General features: G+C 36.5%; 1 protein-coding gene across 2 annotated transcripts; it reads left to right on the top strand.

Annotated features, from left to right (window-relative positions):
- Positions 1-2371: 2371 nt before the first annotated feature.
- ARL6 (ADP-ribosylation factor-like 6) lies at positions 2372-17588 on the top strand. 2 transcript variants are annotated; one of them, XM_010191142.1, is made up of 8 exons: positions 2372-2525; positions 5001-5062; positions 7263-7331; positions 9700-9794; positions 13175-13304; positions 14303-14358; positions 14473-14485; positions 16844-17096. In XM_010191142.1, the coding sequence occupies exons 1-8, from the start codon at positions 2403-2405 to the stop codon at positions 16878-16880; spliced, it is 585 nt and encodes a 194-aa protein (XP_010189444.1). In that variant the 5' UTR covers positions 2372-2402; the 3' UTR covers positions 16881-17096. The 2 variants fall into 2 exon arrangements, with proteins under 2 accessions (XP_010189444.1, XP_010189445.1); XM_010191143.1 differs by lacking the exon at positions 14473-14485 and having other exon boundaries at positions 2403-2525; positions 16844-17588.
- The last annotated feature ends 202 nt before the right edge of the window (positions 17589-17790 follow it).

Here is a 17790-nt window from a genome sequence, read left to right as displayed (position 1 = left end):
GCTGGGAAGGTGCTGGGCCCTGGCTCCTCGCCCGCTCACCCCGAGTGCGATGAGAGTCGGGGTCCTGCAAAGGAAAAAGAAAAAAATAAACAAACTATTTCTAGAGTTCTATATTAATCTGAAAGGGCCTCCTGTGGATAGGATACTGCTTGGTATCTCGGCGTTTACGTTTGAGTAATCCACGTGAATTAAATGCACTTTCAGTGTCGTTTAGTTGGGAAGGGACCATCTCCTCAAAAAACTGAAAAAATACTGAAAACTACGTCGTGTGGAGCACAGACTATGGATTGTCCCTGTGAGCTTAGCGTGCTGATAATTGGAGCAGCGGATTTGAATGTCTCGCTTAGCAGCCAGCCGAGAGAAGCGCCTGCCCGGGCGGCTGAGGGCAGTGGCTGCAGGACTGCGGGGCTCACCTGGCGCTGCTCCCCAGCAGCAGCTCACTGCTGCTCCAAATGCTTGACGTGGCTGGTTTTGTTTTCAAGCGTTTTGCAGCCTGGTTAGTCACAAGTGTTGATCACTGGTGCCTCGGACCAAACTCTACCTTAAATAATTGTAGAACGTGTCTAACATACTTAGCCTGCAGCACTATATATCAGTTGGCATTAAAAGGAGTCTGTGCCAGCTGTAACTCCGTGTAACTCTTCACAGCTGAGGAGAAGAATGGGAGAAAAGGGACAGGGCAAGAAGTCTAGGGCATGTTTTTCCCTGTTGCATTCTTGAGTAATGACTGTGCCAACTGCTGTGAAAAAATCCTAAGGGAAAAAAAGAGCTTTAATTAAAATGTTGCTAGGGACTGTTGTCAAAGAATGTATATTTAATCTTTTGTATTTAAAAGTTAAGCCCTAGAATTATCTTTAAAGTGCTTGCATATTCTCCTTTTCCATTTTATGAGTACCTGCAAGATTATTTTTTTTACTCTTGTCATCTAGAACATATAGGTTAGGCTCTTGATTGGACTAGAAAGTAATGTGTTTCGGAGCAGGGTTTTGTCAGGTTAATTTGATAATAAACAGTAAGCCTTAATCTGCTTTCAGAGTTGTATGTATATTTATAAAGGAGTTGGGCATAAACCAAAGGGAGTTAAAAGAAAAAGCATGAGTTTGGGTTTTTTTGAGACGATTGCTATAACTAATGTTGGGCTTGTTTAATCTGGTGACAACTGTGTGTAGCTGTTACAGACACAGCTACTCTGTACACCACCAGTCTTGAATCAAAGTGCACTAAAGCTTTAAAAGGGATCTGTATTAAAAAAAAAAGAAGAAAATAATACTGTTAACAGAAGTGATGTTTTGTTACTTTATTAAATTCAAATATTTTAAAATTCTTTCTAATTAAGTGCAGTTAATCATCATTTTGTAATCAGTTAATGAAGAATGGAGACCAAATACTTGTCATTGACATTTTTTCCTGTTCCTCCTGCTGCCATCATTTTCTGGGGTAATTGAGATCACAATCTGAGTTGTCCAGTGCTGTGTTTTTTCTTTATTAAGAGAAAAAACAGCCTTCACCACTCCACAAAATTCCTCTGGCATGAAATACTTCATTACTGAATGTATCACAAACATTTTCAGCTGTCTGATAGCTGAAATTATGCTGGGCAGAATTAATTCAGGATGGCCAAGGGTTATCATCATTGCAAAGCCAGGTACTGCAAGGGAAGGTGTGATGTAAGCTGCTTCAATTATGCTGCTGCGGTGTAACTTCAATCAGTGTCTGGGCAGGAGTAGGGTTTGGTATCTGCCTGAGCTGTGGGTGAATCTTTTGATGTCTGGCTCCATGTCCGCTGGATCTATTGTAATCAGTTTCTATTTGCAGTGAATGACTTCCTAATCTATATACGTTAATATTGGCAAAACCTGTTACAATTAGAGTTTGATTTGAATTGACAGAGGGTACTTTATTTACTTCTGGGTTCAGTGAGTTACCTAGCAGGTGCTGAAGAAGGGAAATACTGCTTTGCTTTGTCATATAAGTTATGATGACTGACAGTTTGAAGTAAAATGTAATAGTTGTCCTTTTTTTTTCCAGTTCGGTGAAAGGTAAGGAGGTGTTGCAGTTGTGCTCCTATTCGGACTGCTCAGCATGATGGCAGTGTTGCTACCCAGTGAATCAAGGACATTGGGTTATATAGACAAGGCTATAAACGGCCAATCTACTTTTGTGTCAAGGCCTCTTCGCTATAATCAGCTTACACTCCATTTGCTTAGTGTACCAAGCAAACCTGCTGTGACAGTTTTTGTATAGTGTCTTATTCACACTGTCCTTTTAAAAGTTTAAGGACTGCTTAGCCACATGCCCACCTACTGTGCTAGCACAGCTGTTGGAAAACCCTTACATGTACAGCAATTTTCTTCTCTGATTTTCTGAACAACAGGTTATCCCTGGGTGTTTGAGCCAGAATTATGGGATTGTTTGACAAGCTAGCAGGATGGCTTGGGCTGAAGAAAAAGGAGGTTCACGTTCTGTGCCTTGGCTTGGACAATAGTGGCAAAACAACAATCATAAATAAACTTAAACCTTCAAATGTAAGTAGCCTGCTTAGTTCACTATTGTTTTTACTGCTGAGTTGATGTTTGTTTAAACTGTTTTTGAATGCTGTTATACTAAATGTGACCATGGAAGAGATGTGAAGAGTTTTTTGATTTAGAGCAGTGGAACAAATATATTTTAAGAGTTAATAGCTAACTAAATGTAAGCATCCATGTACATATTGTGAAAACATTCCGCAAAAAACACTGTCAGTGTGGCATGTTTTTTCTATGATCACCCAGTAAGGAAGGGTTTATGATGGCTGAAATCAGAATCTGAAACAGTTTTCTTAAGTCTTACACTTAAAAATTGCTATAGGACTGCAGTTACGAGTGGTGTGTCTAACATTTGAGATTATTACAGTATAACAACTTGTACTTGTCTACATTTATGATGTTCATTTTAACATCTTCCTGAGAAAAGTATATAATAAATAATAAAATGGGAAATAATGTGAAGATGTGCACTTAATGGAGACTTCAGCGTTTTAAAAGCAGAATAGCTTTCAAAATGAGTAGCATTTATACGTGCAGTTCATTCATCCATTGAAAAGTGTTTCAGACTGCTAAGTGTGTGTAATATCCTGAGCAGAATTTAAAGTTGGATTACCTTGTTCATAGGTATGTTTATGGAATAGAAATAGATGAATTTTGGTAGGCATGTTCAAAGCCAGGGGCTTTTGCATCTTCGTTATAGGCATCTGAGAAGCAGTGATTTCTGCTGTTTACATCAGGACATGGGTTTTGTTTTTTAATTTCCATTGAATCTTTTCCTGAAGAGTACAGTGCCACTGGACATAGTTTTAAAAATGTAACATGGTAAAGAGTCTGCTACTTTTCCATTCTTGGCAATTATTCTTCCACGAAAATTAAATAGATTTATTAAAAACTACTATAAACTATCTGTTGCCAGTCATTTGGAGAAAATGCTACAATTTGTACCAGACAAATTATATATTTATGTGTTCTTTGAGACCCTTAATATAGCAGGGTTTTTATGTCGTGCCTTAAGCAATAGACTATTCCTAACTAAAGTTGAACTCAGGCTTCAAGATTTATCACAATAATAGGTATTAGAGAAGGTCCCAAGGGGATTACACAAGTAGAATAAATAGAATTAGTTTGCTTTACTGTAAATTGTGTAGTAAGAATTTACTTCTAAATGTTTTCATTTAATGTGGTGCTTTAGGAGGCTAACTTTGCATGCAGCTTGTGTAAGATCTATCATTGCAGGACACGACAAATTCTCTGATGTGCAAGAAATGTTCTTAGATCAGACTTTATGAAAGTATTTATTTTTAGTAAGTTCAATGGACAGATGATTTTGACCTCTGGATCAACCCCGTCTTCTTAAGAACTGCTGCTGTGCCCCAGGAGCGCAGTATATTAGGTGTCTGGCAAATAAGTGTCTCTACATCCGTTTGCAGTTGTTTCTTCTGGGTCAGATAAATACATTTGAAATAAATGTTAAAGAAATAACACCTCTTCTGCCCTGCACAGATTTTCCTTTGGTGGCTGGAACTGTTGACTGTTTATGGTGGTGCGATGCTATTTTCATAATGAAGCTGCAGGCTAACAAGCTAAGGTTGCTTCAGTTGTATGCAAGGAGTCAATTGCTTATAGAAAGTGTTTTTAATAAAGGGCTTTAAAAGGTCTATACAAGGATTGCATGTCACTTTCTCAAACAGCTCTATAAGCTAAGAAATGTGGCCTTTCTCCCTGCTCAATATTGATGCTTCTTATAGAAGCTGTTCTGTTTTACCAGTTTAGCTGATGGGTTCCTTGGCTAGCTCAGCAGTAAACCTGGTTATCAGACCTATTAATAATGCTTTATGTTTTGGTTATTCCTCAGTGATAAATGGTGGGCCAGATAGTTTGACTAGAACTATGGTCAGGCCACTGTGTAATGACTGCTGTGTAATTCCCAATGTCAAATAGACTCCTCCAGCCTCTTGACAGAAGTTGACAGTATGGCCAATTTAATATCTTGTTAGAAATACACCCTCTTTTATCTAAGAGGCTTAGGGTATTGTGCAGACTTATTTGGGTTGACTTTGTTATTTCCAGAGTGCACAAATATTTTGAACTTTTATTTCAGTCACAATCTTCAGAGATCAAAGCTGTTATCTTCCATGTTAACCTATCTTCTGTTTATTTCATAGGTAATATCCACATGTATCTGTGCACACAGACTAAAGTAAAGGATGAAATCTCACTGTTAAGGCTAAAATGTCTTTAGCTTCAATGCTCTTGTTCAATAGCATCCACTGTATTTCCTTGAAAATACAAAACTGTGGTTTTTGAGTTACTGTACTTCTCTTGGAACTTTTTAGTTATGAAGTATCTGGATTTGTAGAAAGTTTTTGTTTGCACAGTTTGGGGAAAATTAGATCTGCAATTTATTCATGTTTCAAATATTTTTCAATATTTATGTTTTCTAACTTTAAAATTTGTACTTTCTTTCCTTTAAAGGCTCAAACTCAGGACATCGTTCCAACAATAGGATTCAGTATAGAGAAATTCAAGACATCAAGGTAGTAGTTTCTTTCATTTTCTCCATTTAGCGGTAATGATTAATATACAATAGTTGGACTTAATTACCTCTTTCTGTTGGATGTAACCAAGTATCATGTGTGATGGTATAGTGACATGACATGACATGCAGTTTGCTAAAATATTGTAGTACCCAGGAATCCTAATCATGACCCAGGACTGACAGTGTTAGAATAGATTGTATGTTTTGTGCTGCTATAAAACTGTGTGTGTAAAAACCAAACCAAACCAAACCAAACAAAAAAAACCTCAAGAAAGCCCAAAAATCAAACAAAAACAGACAAAAACCCACAGTGCTGTGATAGTGTGTCTAAGCATCTGGTTTCTGTTGGTTAAGAATTTTAGAATAGGGCACTGTTACAGACATGAGGAGAGAGAGTTGCTTAGGTGGTAACCTATGTCCCATTAAGCACTCTCGCTGGAGAGACTCTGAGGAGACTAATCTCATTAAATGAAAAATGGTGGCTACAACTGTAGCAATGTAAAGTTGGCAGGGGCAAAGGTCAGTAAAAGGAAGAAGAAATCATTGTTTGAATGAAGGCCACGATTTAGAAAAGAAATATTGTGAGATAAAAGTACTTCAAGGATGTAACACTAGATACTAATGTATTATTCTGTAACCTTCACGGTGTATTTTTAATGGCCGCAGTCAGTTTTCAAACCAGGCAGCATGCCCCACTAGATCACAGAATCACAGAATCGCTTGGTTGGAAAAGACCTCCGAGATCATCACGTCCAACCGCTCCTGTCTACCCCCTAAACCATATCCCTAAGTACCTCGTCTACCCGCTCTTTAAATACATCCAGGGATGGTGACTCCACCACCTCCCTGGGCAGCCTGTTCCAGCCTCTGACAACCCTCTCAGTAAAGAACTTCCTCCTTATCTCTAACCTGAACCTCCCTTGGCACAGCTTGGTGCCATTTCCCCTTGTTCTATCCTCCATCACCTGGGAGAAAAGACCAGCACCCACCTCTCTACAACCTCCCTTTAGGTAGATGAGACATCTGCAAGAAAATTGTTTCTTTCTTGAGTTGATGTGTGGGATTGATGGGTTTCATATTTTTACAGGAGACTCAACAACTGTATTCTGTCTCAGTAAAGCACGTTAGATAGGTTTGGGGTTTGTGTGAGAATGTATATCAATTTATATTGTTTTCCTTTATTCTGATTCCGTAGTAGGAGAGATGACCTGCAAATACACCATGTAGAATGATTAACAAAAAAACCCAAACAAACCCACTCCAAAGTGCCATTAATGTACTATTACAATTAAAACATTATTACATTGTTTGTGGGTTGCTGATGACTTTATACATGGCAGATCAGCTAGTCTAGAATCAGATAATGCCTGGGCATATAGTGGCAAGGATGCTTGGACAACTTTCTTTTCTACATGTCCTCATTTTGGTATGGCCTCCACTTGGGGAGCTATTTGGGAATACCCAAGTCAGGAAAGCCTATTACTGAATCAATGTTGCCTCTGTATGCATTTCAGGAGTGGATCAGATATTTTTTGTAATGTTCTTTAAGTTGACATGCTATACTGAGCATTTGGGTGAAATCTCAACGTTCTGAAGATTAACTTTTGCAGTTTGGTCACCGGAGGTAACCTGTTACTACTAGAATGTGATTTTCTTTTTCTGAAGGTGGATTTTATTTTATTTTATTTTTTAAACCTTTTATTTTGTATACAGAAGCCTTTGGATGCCATAGGGACAGAATTTAAGGCAGGCTATGGATTTTAAGTCGCTGCTCACCTGACTTTCATTTTCTCAACATTATAAGCAATATTCAATACTAACATGATAAAAAGAGAGGCTGAATGAGACCTTATTTTGTATTTGATGTAACTTTTTATTATTGGCTTAGTTCTTTTATTCAGAGAATCGCAGAATCGTAGAATGGTTTGGGTTGGAAGGGTCCTTAAAGATCATTTAGTACGCTCCCCTGCAAATAAACAAACATGTTTTCCATTGTGAAATATTTCTACAATAAGACCACAAAACTGGGTAGGATAGTTTGAAGGCAGATAGAGTAACCAGAGTTCCTTTAGAAGTCTTTCTGAGTTGATTAGGATTCAAGTTGATTTGCCATTTTTCTGTTAGAGTAGGAAAGAAAATAGCTTGGGTTTGAGTTTTGTTCTTTGCTTCTGTGCCTCATACACTTCTTTTCTTTGCAGTCTGTCATTCACAGTGTTTGATATGTCAGGTCAGGGGAGATACAGAAACCTCTGGGAACATTACTACAAGTAAGCCTATTACTTATTTTAAATGTTCGTATTAGCTGTTGCTTATGTTATTTAAATGGAATTATGATAGTATATGATGGTAAGAAATTATTCAGAGAGGACTTATATCTGATGTTTGACAGAATGCCATTCTGGATAAATACAACTTTTCGTTCTGTTCTAAAAAATGAAAAAACTTACATGCTGTTAATCGGCATCCTTTTGGGGTCATCTTGTTGACGCAAAGATTTGAGGAGCATACTAGAGATGGGATTTAATTGTTGAAACCAGAAAAACTGATCTTGTAAGAAAGAACCAAGATGAGTTAAGTTTTGTATTCTTCTGTTCTTCTGTAGGTGACTTAAGTTCCTAAAGATATTGACTGATACCTGAGATTTTTAGAGGTGAGGGAAATTAACCTCAGAGAATGAGGCACTAAGAACTTGACCAAGTTTTCTTAAATGTTATTTATTAAGCAGGATATTCACTGTATTTTATAACACTATGATATTGCCTTATTGGTAATAGGCACCATTTTCTGTTTTTCTAGCTTCTAATGAAACAGGAATCTTCGTTTTTTGTTGTCTCATTATTCTGTAATACCTAATGCTGATCTAAGTAATGTGAACAGCAGTAAACTACACAGAAATAGCTTGGAGAAATAGTACGGAGAAATTCTGAAGATTTTAATATTCATTAAAAATTAATATTTAATGTGACAAGGCTTAAAGTATTCTTTAATTGAGGATTAACACTTCATCTCCATCTGTGCAAAATGTGTTAGCAATTTGAAAACTTGTTGTGTGGGTACGAGATCTTCGTTGTTCAAGAGTGTTAGACGTATGTCTCCCAAAATTTTTGGATTTCAATAACTGATACCTTAGGCTGCTTTCAAAATGCATATAATATGCATAAGCATATAATATTTCTGACTGCTGTATTTAATGCAGTAACTTATCCCTTCTGTGGGATAAACTGCTTTTTTCATCTTAACAGTAAGGTAGTTTCTTAGGTAATGCTGACAGTGAAACATGCACTTGTATTCACCTCTGTTCCTGATTGCATATTTAAGATTAATTTCTAAGAATAATATAAAAATTATAGTATGCTGTTCAGCTTGTAAAGTTAAGCAAGATTTAATTTTGCAAGAACTGCAAAATGACAATCAAATCTGATCAAGTATCTGTGTCTAATTAGTTGCTTTGAAGTACTTGAAGCTTGCCTTGAAACTATCTTCTAGGGTGTCCTCACAGGACACTTGTCTTAAATATACGCAAACTTACGTTGTAACCCTGTTACTCTTACTTGTTTGTTAAGTTATTTTTTGGTAGTAAATACTAGGACTAGGAGCTAGGACTCTGATTCCTCTAGAAAAATACTGTATGCTCATAAAAATACTTAGGAATTTGCAGCAAATATGCCAAAGCTTTATTTGTTGCTGAAGTTTTTCTGTATTCCAGAAAAGAAGAGACCTTCTCATACCATCTTAGGCAGGACAAGTTATTTCTGTTTTTCAGTAGGTCTAGGAATGTTTCTTGTCAAAATACAAAGGTAGATGGTGCTAGGGGGTGAAGAATGTATCCATAATGGTCTCTCAGAGAAATGTAAAACAAAGCAGAAGTGAATATTACATTAAAAAGTGCCTTAAAAATATTTTTGTGGGTGTTTATAACTGTTCATCTGAATTGATTAGGCTCTATTTTGCTTTCAAATAAGTTTCAATAAATGGCACATCATGTCATAACATATCAGCAATATCCTGAAATAATGAGTTTAATAGCATGCATGTATGTTGTGACTGTGGTCATATCACCAGCAAAACATCTTAATGGTTTGAAATAGCTGAACGTTTTTACTTGTTATTTAAAACAAAAGAAAGATCCTGTTTATGCAGACTTCTGTAAAAGTTAATCTGCATATGCCTATTTGTTAAACAGCTGTGAGCACACAGTTTTTGCTAAAAAGGTAATTGACCTTTCTCTAAATCAACTTGGTTTAGTGTAGGAAATAAAGAATTTCTACGAAGACCTGTCTTTTGTCTGTTTGACCACTCTGCCAGAACAGCAGTTGGTTCCATTTTCAGAGTTCACTTTTCAGCCTCAGTAGTGAAATGAAGCTTTTCTGAAGGGTCTGTGTAGACTGAACCTTGTATGAATCACACAGCTAACAACCTCATGTCTCAAAAAAAAAATAAGTGCAGGTTACCAAAAGGTTGAATTTCAGAACTAAGACAGGATTCAAATATTAATGGTAAATAACAACAACAAAAATCAGAGGAGAAAAAAATCAGGTTGTTTTGCTTCTTTTTTTGGTGTTTCTTCTGAAGCCTTTTCTTAATCGGTTTAATAGAACCTATAATTTGCCTCTTTGCTCTTTTTATGTTATACAGAGAGGGCCAAGCCATAATTTTTGTCATTGATAGCAGTGACAAATTAAGAATGGTTGTGGCCAAAGAAGAACTTGACACACTTCTGAATCATCCAGGTGAGGAGGCTTTTTTCCCCTTCTGTCTCCGTATTTGTTACACTGTATTAAGAAAAGCCCTTCCTATCTGACACATTCTGCATTCTGAGTACATTACAAATATTTCAGCTATTCATGAATACTAGAAGAGTAATAGTCTTCGATACGTTTGAGTTATTTTTACATCTATTTGCATTTACAAACTGATCATACTTTGGTTGGACTGGTTTCTTATCAGTCAATATAGAACAAAAGTTGCATCGTTTGAGGAAGAACCCTCAAACAGGAGAGCCTGTATGTGATGACAAACACACACAAAAAATTACTGGATGTTTCCACAAAGCTAGATAATTCCGTTAATGTAACTTCTGATTTCTTTTTTTTTTTCATCTTCACTATCTTTTTTTTTTTTTTAAATTTTTTACACTTTGGCCAGAATTAAGGATGGATAATTATACCAGTCAGTTTCAATTGCCTATGAAAGGATTTACAGGATGGAAAAGGATATGAGAGGATTCATGATCAGGGGGTTGGTTTTAGAGTTTTTGTTTGTCTAGTTTGTTTGTTTGTTTTTTATATGAGGATATACTTTTGTAAATTAAGTTCTGAGATTGGTCAATTCTTCACTTCTTCATGCTTCCATATAACAAACATTACTGGAATGGTTTTATAAACAATATGCAATTTTGACTTTGACTTTCAGCACTTTAGATAGTTCCTCTGACTAACCAGAGTATAAAACTACATGCAGGAAAGTTAAATAATCCTGTAATTTCTTAATCATTAATTAGATTGGTAGAGCCTTAACTTGTGGGGTTACCATGCTTGAAGTAGGAAACAAGGAGCTGAATTGCATTTCTAACCAAGGTAATTAATATGCGATAGGTACAATTGTGTTACTATGATTTTATTTTTCCATGCAGGCTGCATATAATACATTAGTTCATCAATAAAAATGCTGTGACTGAGTGTGTGAGAGCTGACTGGGCCCTCTTAATTTCATGTTCAAGGGCATAGGCCACTTTAAATGCAGACACTGAGAAGAGTCTTGCAAAGGTCAAAGTGGGGGGAGGATGAGGTGAACCAAAGGCTGCGGGTGGATTACACAGAGGCCAGGAAACTTTGTACCAAAGCGGGTATTAACTGTAGTGGTAAAAGACGATTCTGGTGGTAAAATGGAAACTACATAGAGCCAAGGGTGGGAGATAAAGACTGCTGTAATAAGTTACAGGTTTATTAGAAGGCAAAAAAAGAGTGAAAAGATTAAGTCTAAGAAGATGCAAGCTTAGGTGGGGCTTTTCATTCAGGCGTATTAATAGGTTATTAATGGTGATCTAGCAGGTCAGCACTGTTCAGTTGTTGATGTGTTTGTGTCTTATAGTTCTGAAAGATCACGGCTGTGGCCACCCAGTACATCCCCTAGAACCAGGAAAGGGCAGTTTCATATTTCTGCCTTGGAGCAGCTTAGCTTAAATGGAGCAAGAGTGTTCCTGTTTTATCGTTTCAGATTTTGATAGGTCACATCTAAAAGAACCAAAGAGAATAAAAAGTTCTTCTAGTAATAATGTTTGATAAGAGTAGCTGTTAACTGAATCAATATATAACTGTTTTACTATGACAATGTTGTTATTTGTATTACTGTTCTGCTTTTCATCCTGCATACCCTACTTTCTCTCTTTATGCTTTTCCCTCTTTGAACCTCTTAGAGTGGTTTAAATTTACACATTTACTTCAGGTTTAAGTGGATGCAGGGTAGCAACCTTGAATCAATTCCTGTCTCTGAAAATCTTAGCAATCCTTCAGTAAAACAGTTCCCTCTCTCTTTGTCAGACTTTCCCTGAGGTTTTCAGCTGAAAGGGAGTGTGTCATGTGAAGCATTAATAGTGTTAGAAGTTGTACTAGCTGGGGCTCTTTTGTGAATCACAACTATAAATTATTTTTACTTGCGTAAGTGCACAATGCACTCTACAAATAAGGGCTTGTTTAATGATCATTGCTACCTTTTTTTTTTAATCAAACATTCTTCAGCATTTTGCAAGATGGTAGTGTGTAGATTACTTATTTAGCTATTTGACTCTTGGATCACTTGACCTCCACTACATGCTTCTAAAATAAAATGAAATTTCTATAAACTGGATTTTTTTTGTATAAAACTACACATCATGCATCTCTAGTGTCTGGTTGGTTTAGGGTTTTTTTGGGTTTGTTTTTTCAACTATTTGCAACTAGAACATGTTAGCTTTCTATTAATAACCATAAAAATGGGGGGGGGGAACTGTGTAGTAGGAAATAATGTTATAAGGTAGGAAGTACTCTAAATATCTGCGACTATTAGTTTATTTAACAAACATCTTTAAGTGTACCTTTTTAATTGCTTAAGAAAAACCCCAAAACACTGAAAATTCCTTTATTAACTTGGCTTTTTGCATATGTGATATCACTTAACTTTTGTGGTTTTAATGTATTCATAACCTGCAACCTGTGGGTGCCAGGGTTCATTGAATTATGCTGTAGATTATTGTAGACGTTTCAGTAGGGAAACAGAAAAGCTATTCAACTATGGAATCAAAGGAGAGTTTTAATGACAGTCTTTGCTTTCTTTTTGAGCCTTTGATTTCTCTTAGAGGATGTCAGAGTAAAACGCAGCCCCAGATAGCGGAAATCGTTGTGAAAATTGTCAGCATTTTGGTCAGCACTCAGGATCTCCGAGTATGGGTGGTAATAGTGTTATTTAGAATACTTTTACTTATCTCCACTGATTTTATGGAACGGTTACAGAGAGGATTTGAAAAGAACATAATTAAGAAGGTTTGAACCACTTCAGCACTGACAGTTTTGGGCTTTTGTTTGCTTGTTTTTCCCTCACCCCTCCAGGAAGGGCAGCTAGCTTGTGTTTGAAGTTTTTAAGTAAATCCTTAGCTTATTTCCTATGTGAAATTAGCTTTTCTTTTTACTATTCAAAAAAAGAGCCTGTACAGCAATTTTCATCACAGGGAGGAGTTTAAGTTCTTTTACTATCAGGAATTGACAGACTCACATCCCTATTTCCTCTGATCCTGTAATTCATCCTTTGTTTAAATAATGTGAAAAATGGTGCTGGTAATTTTTCAGCTGTTCCTCAGCTTCACCAGCAATTTATACCTACAGCTTTAAATGTATATGTAAGTTTAGAGGTAGAGAGGGTGGAAGATCCCAAAGCCTGTCAGAAATTTTGTGAGCATTCTTGAAGCATGCATCAGAGGCCATGTGACCCAACAGTGTGTGTGTTGGTAGGATACAACCTTCAGAGAATTGCAGTTCCAGGTGAGCAAAATATCTTCTTGTATTGTTTGTAGCTTAGCACTTGCTAACTAGTAATTGTTGCACAATGTCATGATAGTTCTACTTCTGCTCATGCCTAGATATTAAGCACCGTCGACTGCCTATTCTCTTCTTTGCTAACAAGATGGACCTCAGGGATGCAATATCATCTGTGAAAGTATCTCAGTTATTGTCATTAGAAAACATCAAAGACAAGCCCTGGCATATCTGGTAAATTTCCCTTTTATTGGTATTAATTTGTGCATTAAGATTTTAGCTCTATCATGCCACTCAGTATCATACGACATAAACTAGATCAGCCAGATAAAATGGCATGCTGCCACATGTGGAAACAGTAGTAACACTGTACTACATGCTTTAAAACTTGTTTTAAAGGCACAAGGCATTGAAGATTTTCAGAACACGACTACTACCCAAATAATGAATTGGAGGACTTCCAGTGAAATCAAAAAGCAGTGTTCTTATCAGCAGAATAACTACTCCTATTTTTTTCTGGGACATTGGGTAGAACTGTTATTAGAGTGCTTCTGCTAGTTTGTCTTGCAGGATTCAGAATATCAATGATAAAACCTTTAGAGCTGTTTTTTTTCCACTCTGCAGATACTTTAGTAAACTACTGTTGAAAGGCCACTTAGTAAGCTGTTCTTGTGTGAATTCAGAGGGATACCATACTCTTGTTGTACTGTGTGAATATTTGAAGGTTTTTTTAGTTGTAGGAGTTAGTGTCTTTTTGAAGGATGTAAGAGTTCATAAATATACGTGGATTTTAAAGCCATCAGATATTATAAATAAAAGTAAAACCAGCAACTTAATGGTGCTGAAAACTGAAATTTTCATTTTAGGCCTTTCATCATTAAACTTGATTACCTGGGTATTATAGCATTGTCTGAGGAGAGAGTTATCTAAGTGCAGGTGCCACAGAGCAATGTGGCTGCCTTCCGTAGGAGCTCTTCAGAACCCCTCATGTTCTAGGAATGATTCCTCTGCCTTGAAACTGGAAATAAAATAAAGCACATCTTGAAAGGATGTTTCCAGATTGGGAAGATAGTCTAGAATATGTAATTTGAGAAGCAGCCCTCTCCATGTGAAGAAAACTTAAGTAACTGTTCTTGATGCTACTTTGCAGTTCTGTAAATTACAAGTATAGTGATTACTCCACTAAACTGGCATTTTTACAATGTTTTCAGAGTTTGATTTGTTTCTTTCAGTGCCAGTGACGCTCTTAAAGGAGAAGGACTGCAAGAAGGTGTGGATTGGCTCCAAGGTATATCATATGTAATTCTCTTGCTCTATTTTCATTCTGTTAAACTTTTTAATTTTGTAAGGTTTTTTTCTTTATTTTTTCCTTTGTTTTCTCCCTGTCCAATTCTGCTGTCAGATCAAATTACACAGTGAGTACTGATGCTCTATCACATATTTGCCTTCCATTTACCTCCTTAATGTACACAAAAAGACCATGTCTCTGACAAATGTGTGTGCTGTGAAATGTTAATGTGTACTCTTGCAGTGTAACACTATTTCTTAGAGACAATAATAATACCAGGTTCTCCTGAGTTTATTATTGTGGTAGTTAATTTTTTTCTTTAATTTATTCTTACCGTCCTGTCCCAGTTTCACATATCTTAATGTTATGTATGAGGAAATGGTGAATAAGCAGGCTAGAAAAATAAGCAAGGTATACCGACAAACACACTAGTTTTGATTATAACTTCAACTCTTTAATCTAGAGCCAAAATAAGAACAGCTTACATTACAACGATCATAGCATACACAGACACTCATAACTACATAGAAAATACCAGATCCATTTTAGATTGTGTTCCACATTTTAAATTACAAATGTGGTATGGATGCTGTACATTTTTCTGTTGTATGTTGATATCAAGATCTAGTCTCTTGTCCTCCCGTGTATTGCTAAGTGTATAGACTAGTGAAATGTGGTATTGTTTTGGTAAACTCATTCTAATTTTAGTCTCCTAATTTACGTTGCCTTCACTGTGAGTGTATGAGGTAGGGCAGCATAATCGGAACCTGTGAGGCAGCATCTCAGTCCTGGCGTGTTCTGGGCTCTGCCAGCCGCTAGATGTCAGCAATGCTCCAGAGTCAGTGCCACTGCACTCCTTCAACATGCAGATAAATTATATCCAGTATTGTCCCTGATTTAACGTATCTCCACTTATCTATGGATACCAGACTGTCCTTTCTACTTAGAATCCTTACTGCTAATTAGAAAGAGATGGTTCACTTTACTGTGTTATTACAGAATACAAAAAACCCCATTTGGTCATGTTTTCCGAGGAAGGGATACTAGCCATTGGATTGAAACTTAGAAGGTTCCTCAAAGATAAGCAGAGGACCTGAAAATCATGGGAAAATATTACAAAATCAGAACTATGCCTGAAATTAGGAAAAAGTACGTTATTTGGAATTTGCCTCTATGATAATTGGCTACAGCAGTTTTGCACATAGCTTCAAGCTACTTAAAAGGATCTCAAATGCCTGTCTAAATATTTTCTGACAAAGTATTAAAGTTGTGTATGTAGATTTTTTAAACACAGTGAGCAGGTACTTCTGCTGTCATTCACATAGCTATCTACTTCATAGCTATTCACTTCTCATGGATTGTTGAACCTCTTAATTTTCCTGCGCTGAAATCCTTCATGGATGGGCTTTAGCTAAAATTTTCCTTTACCTCCTTGGCTCAGTGTCCCCAGAAGCTTAAGAGGGGTTGGGTTTAAACTGTATTGTTGCCTAAGCAAGTGTAGTTTGACTGTTATACTTTTAATGGATGAAGACTTTGATATTTCAAGAACAAATTTTTACTATGAGTCTCCTCCTCATTCCTAGAGCATTAGATGGAAATATTTGGAACAACTCTTAAGTTAAAGTGGTCCCTAAATCACATCCTGTGGATGCCGTAAAATTCAGTGGAGGAAATTACACCTGGTTAGTGAATGCACAGTTCTCCTTGTCAACAGCCACACTTTCCTTAGTTACTTTTTGCAGACCCATTACAGGTAGTTTACAGATTTGGGGCAACTTTTGCCTTTTTTCTCCCAGTGAAGGCTGAGTTTGCGTATTTCCTTATTTTGTAATGGAGTTACTATTGCAACAACAAGTCATCAGTAGGGTAAAACTAGCCTGCCACTCAACAGTCTAAACCCAGCTCACATCCCCTGTTAGTGGGGGAAATAGTGCAGATTCCCACATTATGTAATAGGGATGCAGCACATTTGTGCTAACTAAGGAAATGTTGGAAGTAAATTGAGGAGCGGCAATCAGGCAGCACTATGGAGAGGTGTGGCAACTGAGAGCAAAGAAGTTTTCATGTGCATTAATCAAACTTTAAATCCTTTGCTGTTGGGGAGTTAGTTCATGTTCAGTTATGTGGAAGCTGAAATGTGTACAAGGAATTGAAATGCATACTTCATAAAGTAAACTTCCAGGCCTTACTCTCATCAAAGTTACCTTATAAGCCTGAAGGAAATGAAAATTAATTATGTGGAACAGTCTTCCTGTTTAACTAGCAACATTGGGGAAAACAACTTGACTGTGGAGGAATTTCAGAAGTAGATGAGAGAGCAAGTTGAAAACAACTCTAACTGCATTGTCCCCCCTTCATGTCACTACACCAAAATATCTGTTGGTGTAGTTCTGTAGCCTGAACAATACTGGGTTATGCTTTCAAAAAGCAAAGTACAGAAAGAATTAATCTTGTGTTAAGACTGGCTGTTTCTTTTTATTAACAGATCAGATCCAAGCAGTGAAGACATGAGAGAGAAATAAAAGATGTATGGCGTTCTTTTACAAACTTTGTCAGTAGGTGTACAAGTTCCTTGGAAAGGAAGAAGGATTTAAAGAAAATGAACAGTTCAGCTAAAATATACTGTGTTGACTTGTTTCCTTTTAGTATCTCTTCCAGGAAATCTGAATGTAGACAACATAGCACCTCAGGTATGCACATTGATGAATTAAATTGAATCTTGTGACTGGAGAGCATATTAAAAAAAAAATTGTGTTAACAATAAACATCTGCATTCATTTGAGTTTTAGGTGATAATTAGCCATCAGGAAATACCCCTCTGTTTTTTGGAGGGGACAACTTTTGACCAAATGGGAATATTTATTTTCCTGAGAAAGCATAATCGGCACTTCCTGAAATACAGTTGCATGAGATGCCTACTGATTTTAGATGCCCATTTTCAGGTATCTCTGTAAGTTTTTTATTGTAAATTTGATGTTGGTTTTTAGTGACCATCTACAATAGACTTCTAGAGGAATATTTTTATTTAAGATGCAAGGATTCAAATATTCAGTGTATTTGTTGTAGATGATTGCAGATGTTTTTAAGGAACTGCTTTTAATGAAATGTTATGAGTTGTTTTTGTGATATGCCATGGTTATATTTACATTCCCACCAATAAAACTTCAAATACACAGCATGCCATGGTTTGGTTTTTTAACTTAAATATGTTCATTGATGGTCTTTGCATCTTAGAGACTTCTGTTCTTCTGTTACTTTCATTTGGAATTTGTCTATTTTCCAATTGAAATAGCATTGTATACTGCAATAAAATGGAATCTCTTTTGCCAAGCTTTTTTTTTAATTGCGTATATTTGTTATACTTTCTAATAAACAAGACTGCACTTCCAGATATTTAAGCAGCATATAGCTGAAAGTTTTATTTTGAAAACA

Source organism: Mesitornis unicolor, unplaced genomic scaffold (genome assembly GCF_000695765.1).
Source record: "Mesitornis unicolor isolate BGI_N332 unplaced genomic scaffold, ASM69576v1 scaffold46548, whole genome shotgun sequence".
Classification (NCBI taxonomy): domain Eukaryota; kingdom Metazoa; phylum Chordata; class Aves; order Mesitornithiformes; family Mesitornithidae; genus Mesitornis; species Mesitornis unicolor.
The sequence above is the reverse complement of the archived record's forward strand: the minus strand, read 5'-3'. Positions and strand labels throughout refer to the sequence as shown.